The sequence below is a fragment of the Anoplophora glabripennis genome, unplaced genomic scaffold, assembly GCF_000390285.2.
Source record: "Anoplophora glabripennis isolate ALB-LARVAE unplaced genomic scaffold, Agla_2.0 scaffold496, whole genome shotgun sequence".
NCBI lineage: Eukaryota > Metazoa > Arthropoda > Insecta > Coleoptera > Cerambycidae > Anoplophora > Anoplophora glabripennis.
The window spans coordinates 194,678-210,347 of record NW_019417305.1 but is presented as its reverse complement, the minus strand read 5'-3'; the positions used below and the strand labels follow the sequence as shown (position 1 = coordinate 210,347).

Genomic DNA, 15,670 nt, shown 5'->3' with positions numbered 1-15,670 from the left:
GATCGTTGCCCTAATCATCTTTGTTGTTGGTGTAAAACTACAAAGTAACATATCATGGGTTGCCCTAGGAACTGCAACTAGTCTAACATTATTGTTAATAATTATACCTACGGATAAGAAATATCACCAGGTGGAAGAACCCGAAATAATTGTAAGTAACTGAGTTTTCCCTTCGAGAGTTTAACTAATAGAATTTGTTGTAGGAAAAGGATTATATCATAATTTACAAAAACATATTTCTCGCATTCCTGTCATTGAGTGCCATCGTGGGATTCGTTTCATTCTTCATTTTACATTGTATCGAGCCAGTCCGCGCCAAGCCGATTAAAACGTTTTGTTATCAAGAATAAAATGAACAAAATAATTCGCGTATTACTGAGTCAGACGAGATCGTTAGCTACGAGCACCAGATTGAACAAAATCATCACGATAAAGGGCAACGATGAGTTTCTATCCAAAGTAATGAATTCTGACAATCCCGTAATCGTGAATTTCCACGCCGAATGGTGTGAACCTTGCCATATCCTAACGCCCAAGATGAAAGAACTGATCGAACCAAAGGAAAACATAGATTTAGCGATTGTAGATGTTGAAAATCACGCCGAGTTGGTACACACCTTTGAGGTGAAAGCGGTGCCGGCCGTTATAGCCGTCAGGAACGGCTTAGTTGTAGATAAGTTTATCGGGTTAGTGGATGCCGACATGATCGAGCAGTTGATGAACAAGTTAGATAAGAAATTATAAGTCGGTTTCCTTAGAAATTCTTCGTAATCGACAATAGGGAAAATTGTACTTTTGGTGGTTATAAATTACGTTTAGTTAGAAATCTATTATTTAACTATTTTCTGATATTTCTAAACAGAGGAAGGGATTTTACGGAAACTGAAAAGTATCAGTTTTTTTAGACTGTTGTATCCCTTATTGCCATTATTCTGTGGTGCTATTAAATATCTTAAAATAGAAATGCAAATTATCTTTTATCGTCCTGCAAATCAGTTCAGTTTTTCAATAAAGTAATTAAAAAAAGTACAGTTGGACAGAAAATAGTAAAATCTGTCGAAGCAGGATACTTGGATTTGAAAATTTAGCATATTTGATACACTTTTTATTAGTTTTATAAAATTGGTTCTGGTTGAGTACTTGATATGGTTTAAAAAGCCAGTTTATGTAAAATTATGTGAAAATTAGTTTGTATATATTGAAAACAATTTGAATTTTAAATAAATGATTTAAAACTTATTGCTTTTGATTCTATCAAATGATTAATTTGCAATTTAAGCACTTTAAAATTTGAGACACGTTGACGTTGACGCAATCTGTCCTAAGGCCAGCGTTCCATGCATCTGAATTCCGATGTACAATATCCGAAAATATTTTAATTCATACGAATGATAATATAATTAGGACTAATCGTTTTTAAATGACAACTATAGATATACATCAGAAAATATTAGTATTATATTTTCTACATTCGTCATTATATAACATTTAAATCTACCAAACAATTATAGCACAGCTCATTAAGCTGTGATTATAGTTTGTTAAAAACTTAAAAAGTGATGTTAAAAAACACGATTTCGGACAAAAGTTAAAATTATTTCTACTTTTTCCGACGTTCTGTGAATTTTAAAATTTTCGGATGAAAATGAGCGGTCAATATTTGAACGTATATTAACCAATAGGAACACTTTCGGACCTTCGTATCGTCGGAATTCGGATGCATGAGACATCGGCCTTACGTCGGATCAGGACACGCAGATTTCTTTGATTTGCTTTGAATAATACTGCTAGCGCCATCTATGGGATTTTAATTGAAATTTTTTGGCAAACATACAGAAAGCCACTACTAGATGGCCCTTGTCATGGAATGTATAAAAATTGGAAAATTGAACTACTTAAAGAATTATTTATGCTTAATAAATAATTTAGCAAACTTGATACAACAATTATGAACATGTTTAATACTTTTATAAAACTGTAAAATACTTAATACAATTTAAAATATCGTTTAATGAATGTAAAATATTTGTGAAAGCCGATATATTGAAAACAATTAAGACATAAAATGTTTCTACTGTACTAATTATTGAATTTTAAATGTTATTTAAGTGGTGAAGAGATTTCCTTACATTTGGATTTCTAAATGTTACGTCTATGGCCATCTATGAATTTTAAATTGATATTTCATCGTAGACCTACGATAAGCTAATACTAGATGGCGCTCGACATGAAAATCTAATAAATCATGGAAATAAACACTAATGATGGCAAGTTTTACAAAAAATTATTTCTGCTTAAATATTTCATTCACCGTACGGTTTTGTTTTATACCATGTCTTTTTTTTTATTAAGTATGTGGAGAATTTAGTAGTAAAGTATTTCCCTTTTTTTTGTTACTGCTGCCGCCATCTATGAGTTTCCAGTAAAAATTTCTTCAGCGGTATAGGAGAATACAATACCAGATGGCGCGACTCATGAATTGTAATTATATTTATAACTTAAACTTATATACTAGTTTCAAATGTTCAAATTCATAAAATTGACTAGATATAAAATGTTTATACGTCGATTGAACAATGTTTCAGTCAACGGTTTCTATTTATTTTGTTTGAATCTCAAATCTTTCCTCGAGTATGTACATACATACTACTGGAGGTAGCATATCACCATGGTTTTACGGACTGTGGCATATCATTGCGAAAAGCATGGAGACTATACAAGGAGCCCGAACTCCATGTAAACAAAAATCTTACAAAAATAAGAGGGCGCTAGTGTTCCATATGTCCCATATGTAGAGAGGGGAGATAAAAAGCGGCAGTTTGAATTATAAATCAATCATGTCATTTTTGTAATGTGTTAAAAATTTTAAAATAAATAATGTAAGCTACTTTGAATTATATAAATCATGAAAATATGTCATTCCGGACTGTAATTAAACTAAATAGATAATAAAAAATATTAGCTTTATGAGAAGAATTTGGTGTTCGTAGAAAGAAACTAGTTTTCAAGGAATTTATGACGTGATCTTGTTAATATTAACCTATAAGTAAGGTTTGTGTTTTTGATAATTACTTTGTTAAAGATTTTAGTTTAATGTTAGTAAAAGTCACATTTTATACAGGAAGTTGCCTTTAAAAAAATAGTAATTCTTGTATTATTAATATGGAATTTTTACTTGTGGTAATAAAAAATAGAATATAAAAAAACTTGGTGTTTTAAATAAACTTTTTAAAATATTACAGATGTCCGATTTTGAGTCCAGTGATTCAGATGACTTATTAGACGCATTGTCCAGCTTGAGAGTGGTGATGAAATAGATTTATTCTAAGAAACAGATAGAGTAAAAAATAAGAACTACTTTGAAATTATTGTACCTGAATATAGTGGCCAAGTTTTTTTAACATTTCCGTGTTAGCATATGGGAAGTAGCTAACAGAATTGAAGAAAAATTTGCCATTTCTAATTATTTCACCCATGATTCTGGTAAATTTTGCATTGCCTTAAGCTCTACAACAACCAGAAAAGTTACATACTTGCTAAGTAACTTGTCTCCATAAATTATAGAATGGCCGAGATAATGAGGCAGTTGTAATCGAACAATATTTTGCCCAATATGAATTTCCAGAGCAGGTTATAGGAATAATTGATGGGAAAGGAATTCATATAAGATAGAGTATATCACAATCCATATTTTTTTTGAATAACCAATAATATACTATATTATAGTGTAACTGAAAACTGACTATGGAAAGTCGATAAATTATGGTTGGACAATTTCTAAGCTGATTGCCATGTTGTCGGTTTAGACTTCTCAATGCTTCGAGAGTCATATCGCTCTCTTCTCAAAATGTCAAGAAGCTTAAAACAACATGACAACCAATTGATACCAAAATTTTAACAAAATATAGGTACTCCATTATAAAGGTCACAAAAAATAGGTAATCTAAATATTTTATAACTGTTTAAAATCGATTAGTTTTCTGGGTATATATTTTAAAATTGCTGTAAAATTTAATTCTACTTTCGTAAAATTGTTGATTTAATTCGAACGTAACATGGTTCCATGACTTATTTCAAGGTAGAGTATAGACCAAAATTAATAAGGTATTATAAAGAAATATTTTAGCAATGTTCTATATTTTTGTTACATATTTTGTAAAAATAAAATGTTTATCTACCAAAGATTTCAATGTTTTATTAATTGAATCAAAAAAACGAAATTATTTGTGCCTAATTAAAATAAAATAAATATTTATTCATAACAAACAAGTAACAAAGTAAATATATATTACAAATAAAACAACTTAAAAATAAGTAATACGTGTCAGTCTATCTTCTTAAAATTTCATTTTGTTCATGAAGCAATTGATTTCCATGTTTAAATATTTAGTAAAAGTAGTCAATTACCAATACAGATCGATCAGCATCAATTACTACACGTATCCTCTCTTTAAATTTTATATGATATCTGAATTTCAATCAGTTTTTTACTAACAGGAAAGAAACAGCAACTAATTGGAAATGATTTATTCAATTCAGTAATGATAATAGCGATGTCACCAGCAAGAATTATATGAAAGATACGAATTTAATTATTTATGCACGTAATATAAATTACAAGAATATGTAGAAATAAATAAAGTATACTTTGTTGCTATTGTCAATATTATGTGAACATATTCATAGTTGCTTTGTCGAGACCTCATCACACGTCAACAGAACTTTTCTTTTATTAGATTATACAGGACAGGATGCTCACTTTCTAGTATAATCTCATCGTAACTTAATTGCTCTTGATTCACTTGTTGTTGTTGTTGTTGTTGTTGTAACTGTTGCTCTTGTTGTAGCTGCTGCACTTGTTGCTGGTGTAGCGGATGCTCTTGCTGTTGATTCAATTATACAATATTTTTTCACTTATGAAATCTTTCTATTTAAAAATTTCTCTACCGTATTAAGAATCAAAGAAGCTGCTTCCAACTTCCGAATTATTCGACCTTTTGCCATAATATTAACCCACTATTCGGTCAAGTTGTAATATAGAACTGCTGGACATCATTAGATTGAAAATGCAGATCACAAACGTACTGTTTTATTTTAAATCTGTTGACAGTCAATCACTTCACATACTATTACCATATTTAAATTATTTTCGAAACTTTTTATTTACCATTTATAAAAACAAATTGTAATAATTATTTACTTGACTTCTAGTTTTTAGGTTTAGTATACCTTCCCGCTCCCCAAAATATATCTACTAAACTCCATATAAATAAAATAAAATTGGTTATTTGCTTACTTCACTCGTATTTATGAAGCTACCTTCATTTGGGTCATATGGAACACTAGCGCCACCTCAACTTCTGCCATTTCTTGGACAAATTTTGTCAATTTTTCCGTATGAGTTCGTGCTCCTTATCTTGTCTCCATGGCGAAAAGAGTGGCTTAGTGTGAGAGAAAGACAGACCGTATGTGCTGTCTCATTCTTCTCTTCAACGACGGGAGCCAATGAGTGCGAGCATTCATTTGCAACCAATCGCGCGTGCTAGAGTGAGACAGCATGTACTGAGATAATGTCTATCTCTCTCGCACACAGCCACACTTCGCCATGGCATGCTACCTTCAGTTGCTCCAAGCAAATCTTTATATTACTGGTGCCATCTATGATTTCTACTGAATATCCTTAATCACTTTTTTTCATTCATACGAGATGTGGACCGTAGATGGAGCTTGGGCAGAAATTTTATGAAATTAAAAGAAAATCTGCAATGTCGGCCAATTCATTATAATATACAGGGCGTCCCTTTATTCTATATGTAATAATTTTTCCTCAGTCAAAAACAGGTCAATTTGCACAAGTACATGAACAACTTACTTTTTTTGCTAAATTAATTAAATGATAATTTATTAAATGAAAAATCACAAATAGGAGAATCCAAGGCATGTAGAAATTGATAAAAAAAAATTATTTCAAAAATTGGTAAAAAAATTATTTTAAATGTTTCCAAGCAGAGGTGGATCTAGAGATGGATTTGAGGGGGTAGGGGGAGGGGTGGATTTGTACAATAATTGATGTCAAAAAAGAAGGAAAATTTATAATCTTTATTCATTTATTTTACTGAAAGAAAAAAAAGGCTATGCATTCAAGAAAACTGAGACGTTCTTAAACTTAAAAATTTAAATTTTTATTAATTTATTCTCTTTGATCTTCGATCTGCGCCTGTTTCCAAATATTTATAATTAAATTGTACTTAATAAAATATATTTCAATTTCATTTGTTTTTATTATGTTGGTCTGTAGACTGTACCCTCTATAAATTAGGACAATTTTTTTTTAATATTCTATACAGGGTGTCCTGAAATTAATGCAACAAAATTGAGTCATTTATATTTATCAAGTGCCCCACCCCTGTTTCGGAGTTACAGCCCCCCAAAATTCGCCCCTAAGTATAGTCTTTTTTTATATCTTAGAATTCTGTTCTGTGTACTAAAATCACTAAATTTGGTACACATGGTATGACATGTAGAATTTGATAATGCTAAGCTTTTTTGTGGGGAATCCTTAAAACAATTTTTTGTGGGCCCCCTTGTCTTTGGGGCCAAAAAAATTTGGTCGCATATTTAATTTTCTTAAAAATTATTAGTCCGCTAGAAAACTATTGAATTTAGAAACTTTTTTGTCTTGATATTTTTTTCATAAAACGCGATGTTTTCGAGAAAAATGACAAAATGTCATCGAATGCATATCGTGATTAGGCATTTTTCTCGAAAACATTGCTTTTTACGAAAAAAATATCAAGAGACAAAAAAGTTTCTAAATTCAATGGCTTTGCGACCAAATTTTTTTGGCCCCAAAGACAAGGGAGCCCACGAAAAAGTGTTCTAATGGGGTTTCCCGTCTAAAAGCATAGCACTATCATATTCCACGTCGTAAAACCCCTGTGTACCAAATTTAGTGATTCTCGTACAACGAAGTTCAGAGATATAAAAAAGACTATACTTAAGAGAGGATTTGAAGGGGCTGTAACTCCGAAAGAGGGGGCCACTTGGCAAAAATAAAAAATATGGGTCCACTAAATTTGCCTTACGAATCTGTGACAAAATTTTGTTGCATTAATTTCGGGACATAGTAACAGTTCAATAGCGTTCAATAAAAAGCGAATTCTGTTTTTTAGAAATTACTTATTAAATTATAGTTAGGTTAGGTGAGGTTAGGTATTATAGTAGTATATTAACTAAACTATATACATAATATACATAGCGGCATTATTAAAGTACAAAAATTTACAATTAATTGCATGAAGATTATAAATAACAAACATTGCATTTATAAACGTTTTACCATTAATTAAAAAAATATAATAGTCATTAATTTCCGTGACTTATAAATTATGAATCCTGCATAAACCACACTTAATTCCAAACATTTCAGGAAGTTAAAAACCAGATATCGATCACAATAAATATTAATAAAAATTGCATTTGTACCCGTCCACTGTAGAACATATTTATACCGAAATATGAGCTACATTTAAAAACAGGCTTTTGTGAAAGTATCGCTGGGTATCTCAACAATTTCATCGGTGATGTTTAGTTTGTCCAGTTCGATCACTAAAATAACAATTGTTCAGCGATCGAATGCAATAAAATTGCATTATACATTTGAAATGGATACTTACGGTCGTCTTCCCGTTGCAAGCTCTTTTCGATTTCTTTGTATTGCGAAAATACAGTTATATATTTTTCCGTCAGTTCATAGGCATGGAAAGTCATCTGATTTAAAACTTTGGTCGTTATAGGGTGCTTGAAAAAGTGTGACCACTCACCTAAATAATCGTAAAAAATTAATACGCTCCTAAAAACATTCATCAAACACTTACTCGATATAAGCTTTAATTTTTTGGTTTCCTCGATATATCTTTCTAACGCTTTCAACACTACCTCGATTTCTAATTTATATAACTGGGGTATGCATTCGCACCTACAACAAAATACGTGATACAATTTATTTGCGGTTAGATTGAACGAAACGTTACTCTTTTGCGTCTCGGTGATGAATCCAGTGGCAATTCGTAAACGTATTGTACATAAAACACAACAGATTTAGACAAATTTTCAATGGAAAACTTTCGTTTTTTAACACAAATACAGTATTATCGAACAGCATGACAAATATGTAAAAACGGCATGCATCTACAACAACAACAAAAAATTGTAACAAAAGGGACTTGTTTCTTGGTAAATAAACCCTACCTTCGTTAAAGTAGAGAATTCCCTTCTTACTGGTGACTGAATTCGGGGATTTATTGATCAGGAATTCCACAAAAGAAGAATGTTGTGATGCCGTTTTAAATAAAAACGTAATCTGGCATATAACTTCAACCGTCGGCCTTGACAATATAATTTCTTTCATTAATTTGAAAAAAATATCACTCCTGGAAATATAAATGATGTAGTATACAGTGTTGCCATGAAAACGCTGTATACAAATGTAAAAAATATGTTAACTTACACATTATCAAAACACTTGGACTTGTGAATGTAGATCAATAAATTTATGGCGGCGTTCAAAAACTTTGACATAAAAGTGGCTTTCCTCTAAAAAAAAAAAACCTTAAGAATTGCATAGAGTCAATAAAATATTTCGCTTACTATTTCTCCAGCGGTTTGAACAATATTTAATATTATATTTAAAAAACTATGCGAAACTGCATTCTGCCGTTTAATTACTTGGTAAGGGAATTGTTTTTTGAGCATTTCTTTCCCTTCGAAGGACAACGCCTTGTCCAAACAGATATATTTCTTTAAATATTCATTGTAAGGCACTATATGAGCCAGAAAATTTAACAAAACACTTGATTTCACTCCAATCTCGTCGTTTCCGGAACTTAAGAAAAAATGTACTTTTAATATTATCAACAAAGAACTGTCTTTTACTCACCACTCTCCTATAGAATTTATTGTGGCACCATCTTGGCTTTTTAGAAAACTCGAATCGGCTTCTAATATATCCTCAGTCCTTAAATTGCCCTTAATTTGTTCTAGAAATTGCTGTAAATCATATAAAAATTGCTCGCAAGCGCAAATAATCTAAAAAATTATTACTATTAATTAATTTTTTAAGGTAAGCACCGTTAACTTACTTTATTCAAATGATGGATGTTTTTCTTATCATCTAATTCATCTTCTGTGCATTTTATTAGATTGAGAATGTCAGGATAGACACAATCGATGTTGATATCACTTTTATCTATGACTACATTTGCTGACATCGTCTGATTTTTTAAATATGGTACGGCATTTTTACAAGTGTACATCAGTCTAGTTTCTGTAATGTGTTGTTCTCGCTTAGGAAGATTAACTATCGTTTCAGATAAGAGGTTTTTTAAGGGATAAACTATAAAAAAATATATATACTCGTCTCAAAAATACAAATGTACAAGATTACTTACTTGGCTCTAACACAGGCTGTAAAATTGTTGGTTCTACTTTAGCCTCATTTACAATAGTTTTCTCTTGCCTTATATTATTAGCAGTAGTTTGTGTCACATTTATACTGGCATCTAAATTACTATGTTTCGTAATTTCTAACATTTTCTGTTTAAGATTAGCGATTTCGAGATTCTAAAACAGATTGATTAAAAAGAAACCGCAATCAACTTCAAATATACACTAACCTTAAATTCTAATTCACTTTTTACAGATTTCACTTGCCTCTCGGACTGAGTTAATTTGTTTTTCCATTCATTTTGTAGTTTTTGTTGCTCAGACTGGAGGTTCGATTTAGTAACCTGTAGTTGTGCCCTCAAAACTGAAACTTCTCCTTCTTTTTCTTTGTACTGTTCCTGCAACGTATTTACTTTCTCTTGTAAATCTCCCCCTGACGTAATTTTCTTCGATATAAACTCATTCTTGCTTGTACTTGGTCTTACGCTGTTGTTAACCTGTGATAACTGTGTTGAGCTGAACAGTACATTTCGCTGCTTAAACGCACTATAAGTAGGTAGAAGTGTTACATTGTTCAGTTGCGTGCAAGTTATTTTTTCCTAAAAACAAGAGTTTGTGTACCAAAATTAACTACTAACGTAACCTTACTTCTTGATAAATTTGTGAGGCTAAATTTATACAGTCTTCCAAGGCGTCCCCATCTATATCGTCGCCCCATAATGCTTCGATATCTTTTTCTAATTTCAATTTCTTATTGTTTTTTTGGTCAAATTCGCTGCTTCTTTTTGTCATCTTAAAAACTAACCTAATTTTCTTTCATTGTAATACCCGCCATTAGCAATTTCAAATCATAACGATGGACCATAGAACATAGAATGTAGATGGAAAACAATCGAATATTAGAGAGTAGTGTCGATATCTCCAATTCATGACGTCATTTTTAGTAGTTAAGAATTTAGGAAAATACGAATCTAGTTGAAATCCGATGAATCACGGGCAGGTGAAATTAGACGAGGCTGTTTTTGAATACATAGCGCAAGTAATTTGGGTCAATACAAAATTTAACATTAAAATTTTAATATATTTCGAACAGTTTTTAATCAACATGAAATAAGATTAATAAACAGTATCTATCAACCGTTTTTACATACTTTGCTGATTGTTTGAGTCAAGTTAGTTTTACTTTACAGGTAAAGGTAAAAGAAAATATTTTAAAAAATTATAAAGATTTATTCATATGAACAACATTTATAACTATGATACATTTCCCATATTGTTTAACATACATATTTCATATCCATAAATTCTATACTTATAACTTCTCTCAAGCACCGCTACTCTCAAGGCTTCTTTCATTGGTCAACAATCAAAAGACATCACATACTTGATCGTTACAATAAAAAAAATGTTTAAAAGGCACTTACTATCTACATTTTTAAAATATATAATACAAAGTACACTTTTTATTAATGCCGGCATCATCACATGGCACCAACAGGATAAGAAAATGCTTAAAATACATCGTGATGTAAAATGTTAGTATTAGTTTTTATTTATTAACATGTATATTTACAAACTTAAACTGTTACTGTCTACTACTTCGTAGAAAATGAAGACATTTTTTGTTCTCGATGTATCTGAAATTAAAACGAAGAATAATTAGATTGAATTAAAGTTATCAGGAGAAAACAGGGAAATTTATTTATGAGATTGCTTACTTAAGGGGTTGTTTTTTTCTGTGCCTGTTGTGCTCTTTTCTCCCACTCCGCCTTCCTCTGATTAAAATTCTTAGATTCCGTTATAAAATTGCTACTAATAATCTCCTCCTGTCCCTTCTCCTTCAATTCAGGCTCCAAATTTTTGATTTTGCTCATCCACTGTTCAGTTAATCGCCTCTCAGAGAAACTAGGTTGTTTCTTCACCAATGACTCGGAAGGCTTAGGGGGGTTCAGACTCACCGCCCTCTGGCTAACGAAAATGTTGTTGTTGATGTTCCTTCTTAACGCAACAGGCGATTCTATTTGTGCCTCTTTCGCATTTTTGGTAGAATCTGGAATTCTTGTTTCTGTTAGGGGCTCTTTCACAGGAGACTTCGGACTGTCTACGTTTTCCTGCTTTCCTAGGGACTTCCTTCTTTGGGAGAAATCGGTTTCGATTGATAATTCTTTCGGTTTATTGTACCACTTTTTACGATCGTCGACGGGAGAGTCCACTTGGTTCTCCTTATCGCTATCTCTCAATTTATTATCGGCCAAAGTTTCTTGTATAGAATCAACATCGCTGTCTTTCAGTTTCAAAGAACGCCTGGCGAACACTTTCATCAGTTCCGGTTCTTCGTCGTTTTTCTTGTTGGCGACAGATTTTCTTCGTAAGACGACGTTTTCAGTAGTAGGACTGGTTTTTTCTTTTGGCTTTTCTTCAAGTTTATCCAGACTGTCTTGTGAGGATCGGTCGGACTCGTTCTTTAGAGAATCCAGACTGGCCGATTTATTTTTAAAGAGTGGTGGCTTTTCTTTAACTGGGGATTCGGGTGTGATAGAAACGACGGAAGATTTTCTACTATTGCTCTTAACCTCGTTCTTTTTGAATCTATTACTCTGTGGAGCTGAAGAGGTTACGGTCACGGCTGACGGACTTTTCGGTGACTCTCCTGAGATTTCCTCGGTACTGTCTTTCTCGATTATCTCCAAGTCCTCTTTGCTGAACTTCCTCGACGTCGGGGGTTTAGTGATCACTTCCGGCTGCGCCTCGAAGTTGAATAAAGTCTTTGGTCTGTTCTGTTCCTCGGTAATTCTCGGCGACTTCATGGAAAATATTATGTTACTGCTAGGCCTGGCCTCGACTTTGTTCAGTTGTTTGTTTAAGAATTCCGGTACGGAAGACTTGGGCAATGTTATCGTGCTCTGGGTAACTTGCGTCGTTTCTCGCTTCAACTGAATTTTGGTGACGGAGACCTGATTTTCTTTCACGGAGATCGTCTTGGACCCATCCTTTTCTACGACGGAACTCTCGCTGGAGTTTGAAATCATTTTCGAAGCGTTACTAACGAAATCTTCGGAATGACTAGTTACGTTGACGACAGCCGTGTGGCTCGGCCCGGAAATCGTTATGGAGTCTCTGAAAACATCCAGATCACTCGAGGTATCACTTTTGTTCTCGGAGATGTCTTTGTCAGTCTTAACGTCGGACTTGTCGTTTGAACACTTTACTTCCGGCGCAGCGGGTGGTTTCAACGCAAGTTTAAACTCCGTGTAGTGGCTCTGCTCCTCCAAATTTTTTATGCTATCCAAAGAGGCGGCCTTGGTGAAGGATACTCTGTTGTCCTCCTTCGTTTCCCTAGTTTTAAATTCGCCAGTCGGGGATCTGACGTAAGAATCTTTTTCTTCTGTTTGTTTGGTGGATTTAAAGCTATGCGATTTGGTAATTGGTTTTGACGGTTTGACACGATCGCTCGTAAAATCCGTCAACGACAGGAAACCGTTGTTGGTCTCGTCGTCATTCAAGGACAGTACGCGTTGCTGCAACGAAGACAATCCGGGTATTTTCATCTTGTTTCTTATTTCTTCGCTTCTCGTTCGCGATTCCTGGTGCTTGGAAACGGTAGTGGAAGATGTCTTGGTGTAATGGCTGAATTCGGACGTGGAAGATATCACAGATGGCAAGGCGGTGGGGCTGGGTTGTGATCTTGGGGACTGCGGCGGCGTTTCTGACGGTTTCGGACTAGTGGATAGCGAGATCTGAAACAACGTAAACAAGTAGATTGAAAATGTTACTTTTTATTGATTCTTACCTGTCTCTGTTTGAAACGATTTTCTAGTTCCTGTTGCAGCGGCGAAGTGCTGTCTATAGACTTCTCAGGAGACGGTTTCGGCAGGATAACATCAAATTCCCTTCTAGCATCGTCTGGAGAAGCCGGTATATCGATCGGTATCACCCTCTGACGAGAGGCGGCGCCGGACCTAGGCGCAGGTATGGGCTTCGAAGCTTCCTTACCCACGACACTCGTCACTTTGTAGTTTTCCGTGTGACAAATCGAACTGCTCACGTTCACGAGCCTCTCTTCCCTGCTGTACTCCCCGTTTTTATTCACTTCTTCGTGCTTGTGAACGGTTTCCTCCCTGGTGACTTTCACGTCGTGTTTGGAGGCGCCGTCCTTCTCGTCCTTCGATTTTTTCTTCCTGCCGCTCTTCCTGGGGAATATCCTTTCGAAGAGGGAGGGCTTCTCCTCCTTTTCGGCGTCCTCGTGCAAGGGGGAGAAGTGGTCCTGCGACTTGCTACCGGCGTTGGATTTGCTCCTGTTCAGTTTGATTTCAGCACCTGGTGCTGTTAGGCCGGGCGGTAAAGAGGAACATTTTAGTTGGGTGTCTGTAAGGGTTCTAGTGGTAGTCATGCTGTAAAGCTCGGTTATCGTCTCTGCAAAGCAAAACGTGGCCTTAGTGCAAGCAGGCAAGGGGGAGGGTCCCAGAAATAAGGGCGAGAAAATATTTTGATGCGAGATTGTTTCTAGGTAAGTCGTGTTGAAAATAAAGCCGCGATTATCGGTACCTAACGATATCACTTATTTTTGGGACGCTTTGTATAAACAGCAAGATATATGCAATAGCAAAGTATGGACAAACGGTGTTGAAGTGTTTTTTTTTTAATAACACTTGTGTCATTCATATAAATAGCATTTAATATTTTCTCACACGTACAAAATAGGTGACGGGTTTTTCTTTTAGTTGTTGAAGCTTTTACAACATAACAAACATTCGTGTTAAAAAAAGACTCATTGTTAAGGACGCATCTTAGAAACGAAATTAAAAAAGCGAGAGAGCAAGATAAGCGAACAAAAGTTACCTTTTCTGTTACTTTCAGGCGAAATACTTCTGATGGAAGACTCTTCATTAACTTCCGGAGTTACCGGCAGTGCAGAGGAAAGCTGAAATAAAAATAAAATCGAATATTTCTTCCAACTTCACACGGATCGACCGTGGTTCTTTACCTGTTGCCCTCTTTTTCTGCGAGGAGCCCCATAGGTCCTCTTCGGCCTCACCGAAACCCTGTGGTGCGCCGCGCTGTGGTTTAATGGTTCTATGATGGAACTCGGTCCAAATTCAAGGTCTGAATCTTGAAAGAGAACGTTTTTGTCAAGTCACAAGGGAAACATCACGAATATACTACACTTAATTATCTATCATCAATTACCTGGATTAGGCTTTTTTTCATGCAACGATAACTTAGAGGAATGTCTTGAATGCGGCCCAAAAGAATCCTAAAATAAACAGAAAATGTTTTTTTAGCAAATTTTTAAGTCTCCTTCTAGACTTCCACGAGTGGTCAAAACAAAATAAATATAAACAAAAGTTCTTTTTACATTAATACGAGAGTGAAATCTTGTAGTTGGCGTGTGTAGTGCATTGGTAATCATGATTTCAACACCTGTTAAGTGTGCTCAGGGATTGCAGTCAACGTTACTTAGAACAAGCCATTGTTTGTGTACATAAATCGAAACAAAATTAAATTTTGAATACATTCATAACTAAATTACTTACCTCATCCATTTCATAACTCCCCATACTAAGTAGGGAGCCATCACTACATGTACTATGTGATTTTGTCGGGAGATCCTGAAAACAAATGATATAACTGATTATATTCAGTTAAGAAAACTAGTAGAAACACTCCATTTAACTGATCCATACTTGGGGATCATTAAAGAGTAATTAGATCAGTTAAATCGAACGCCTCTACTAGTTTTAACCTCAATACTTGAGGGGAATTTTGATGTAACGCGTCTGTGTACGTAATGACGTACGGTTCGTACCTGTAGAGTGTCATACGGCAAGAAGATCTTAATTTTGCTAACCCAACGCGCGCTATTCAACACACAATCTTTACGGTAACAAAACATTTGAGGAAATCCTCATGGAGTCACTATTTCGATATTTTCAGCGTAAAAATTAATAACGACCCGCGCCGCGACGGGTTGGAAACTGAATAACAAAACGTTATACTTTCTATGGACACGGCAGGTAATGTGTGTAATTCTGAATGTTTGAAATCCAGCTCTACCGTTGCATTCATCGCCAAGGCAGCAGTTATTATGTAAGGCAGGCACTTTCGAAGTCACCGGAACATGTTTTCATTTCCTAATGGCTTACGACGACGGCTCCCACTGCCTCTATTCATATTTAACAATGTTATTAATAAAGTGTTTCCGATCTGCGTATTAATTTTCTCCTCT

The 15,670-nt window shown here is 34.3% G+C and overlaps 3 protein-coding genes and 1 long non-coding RNA gene across 11 annotated transcripts in view; 2 read left to right on the top strand and 2 right to left on the bottom strand.

Moving 5' to 3' along the window:
* The first annotated feature begins 227 nt into the window (after nt 1–227).
* Nucleotides 228–1,237, top strand: LOC108914916 (thioredoxin, mitochondrial). The gene has a single exon (XM_018720833.1). The coding sequence runs from the start codon at nt 352–354 to the stop codon at nt 742–744; it is 393 nt and encodes a 130-aa protein (XP_018576349.1). The 5' UTR covers nt 228–351; the 3' UTR covers nt 745–1,237.
* Nucleotides 1,238–3,140: 1,903 nt separating this feature from the next.
* LOC111692254 lies at nt 3,141–3,357 on the top strand. The gene is made up of 2 exons (XR_002763185.1): nt 3,141–3,180; nt 3,243–3,357. It is a non-coding gene; the product is annotated as an uncharacterized LOC111692254 (long non-coding RNA).
* Nucleotides 3,358–6,828: 3,471 nt separating this feature from the next.
* Nucleotides 6,829–10,249, bottom strand: LOC108914921. The gene is made up of 12 exons (XM_018720838.1): nt 10,093–10,249; nt 9,675–10,043; nt 9,450–9,621; nt 9,141–9,394; nt 8,939–9,087; nt 8,650–8,884; nt 8,510–8,595; nt 8,251–8,432; nt 8,034–8,190; nt 7,878–7,978; nt 7,677–7,823; nt 6,829–7,608 (listed from the first exon to the last, which is right to left on the bottom strand). Exons 1-12 carry the CDS (start codon nt 10,234–10,236, stop codon nt 7,529–7,531), a joined length of 2,076 nt encoding a protein of 691 aa, XP_018576354.1. The 5' UTR covers nt 10,237–10,249; the 3' UTR covers nt 6,829–7,528.
* A 409-nt stretch (nt 10,250–10,658) lies between these two features.
* The window catches only part of LOC108914927 (microtubule-associated protein futsch), a 62,080-nt gene continuing 57,068 nt past the window's right edge, over nt 10,659–15,670 (bottom strand). For 6 of the 8 annotated variants that reach the window (XM_018720844.1, XM_018720845.1, XM_018720847.2 and 3 more), the window contains 7 exons: nt 14,979–15,053; nt 14,632–14,698; nt 14,429–14,553; nt 14,284–14,365; nt 13,235–13,857; nt 11,163–13,181; nt 10,659–11,081 (listed from right to left, as the gene is read on the bottom strand). In XM_018720844.1, coding sequence (XP_018576360.1) covers nt 11,163–13,181; nt 13,235–13,857; nt 14,284–14,365; nt 14,429–14,553; nt 14,632–14,698; nt 14,979–15,053 — 2,991 coding nt within the window. In that variant the 3' untranslated portion in view covers nt 10,659–11,081. The remainder of the gene's footprint in view (nt 11,082–11,162; nt 13,182–13,234; nt 13,858–14,283; nt 14,366–14,428; nt 14,554–14,631; nt 14,699–14,978; nt 15,054–15,670) is intronic. The other 2 variants (XM_018720848.1, XM_018720849.1) reach the window with 2 other exon arrangements.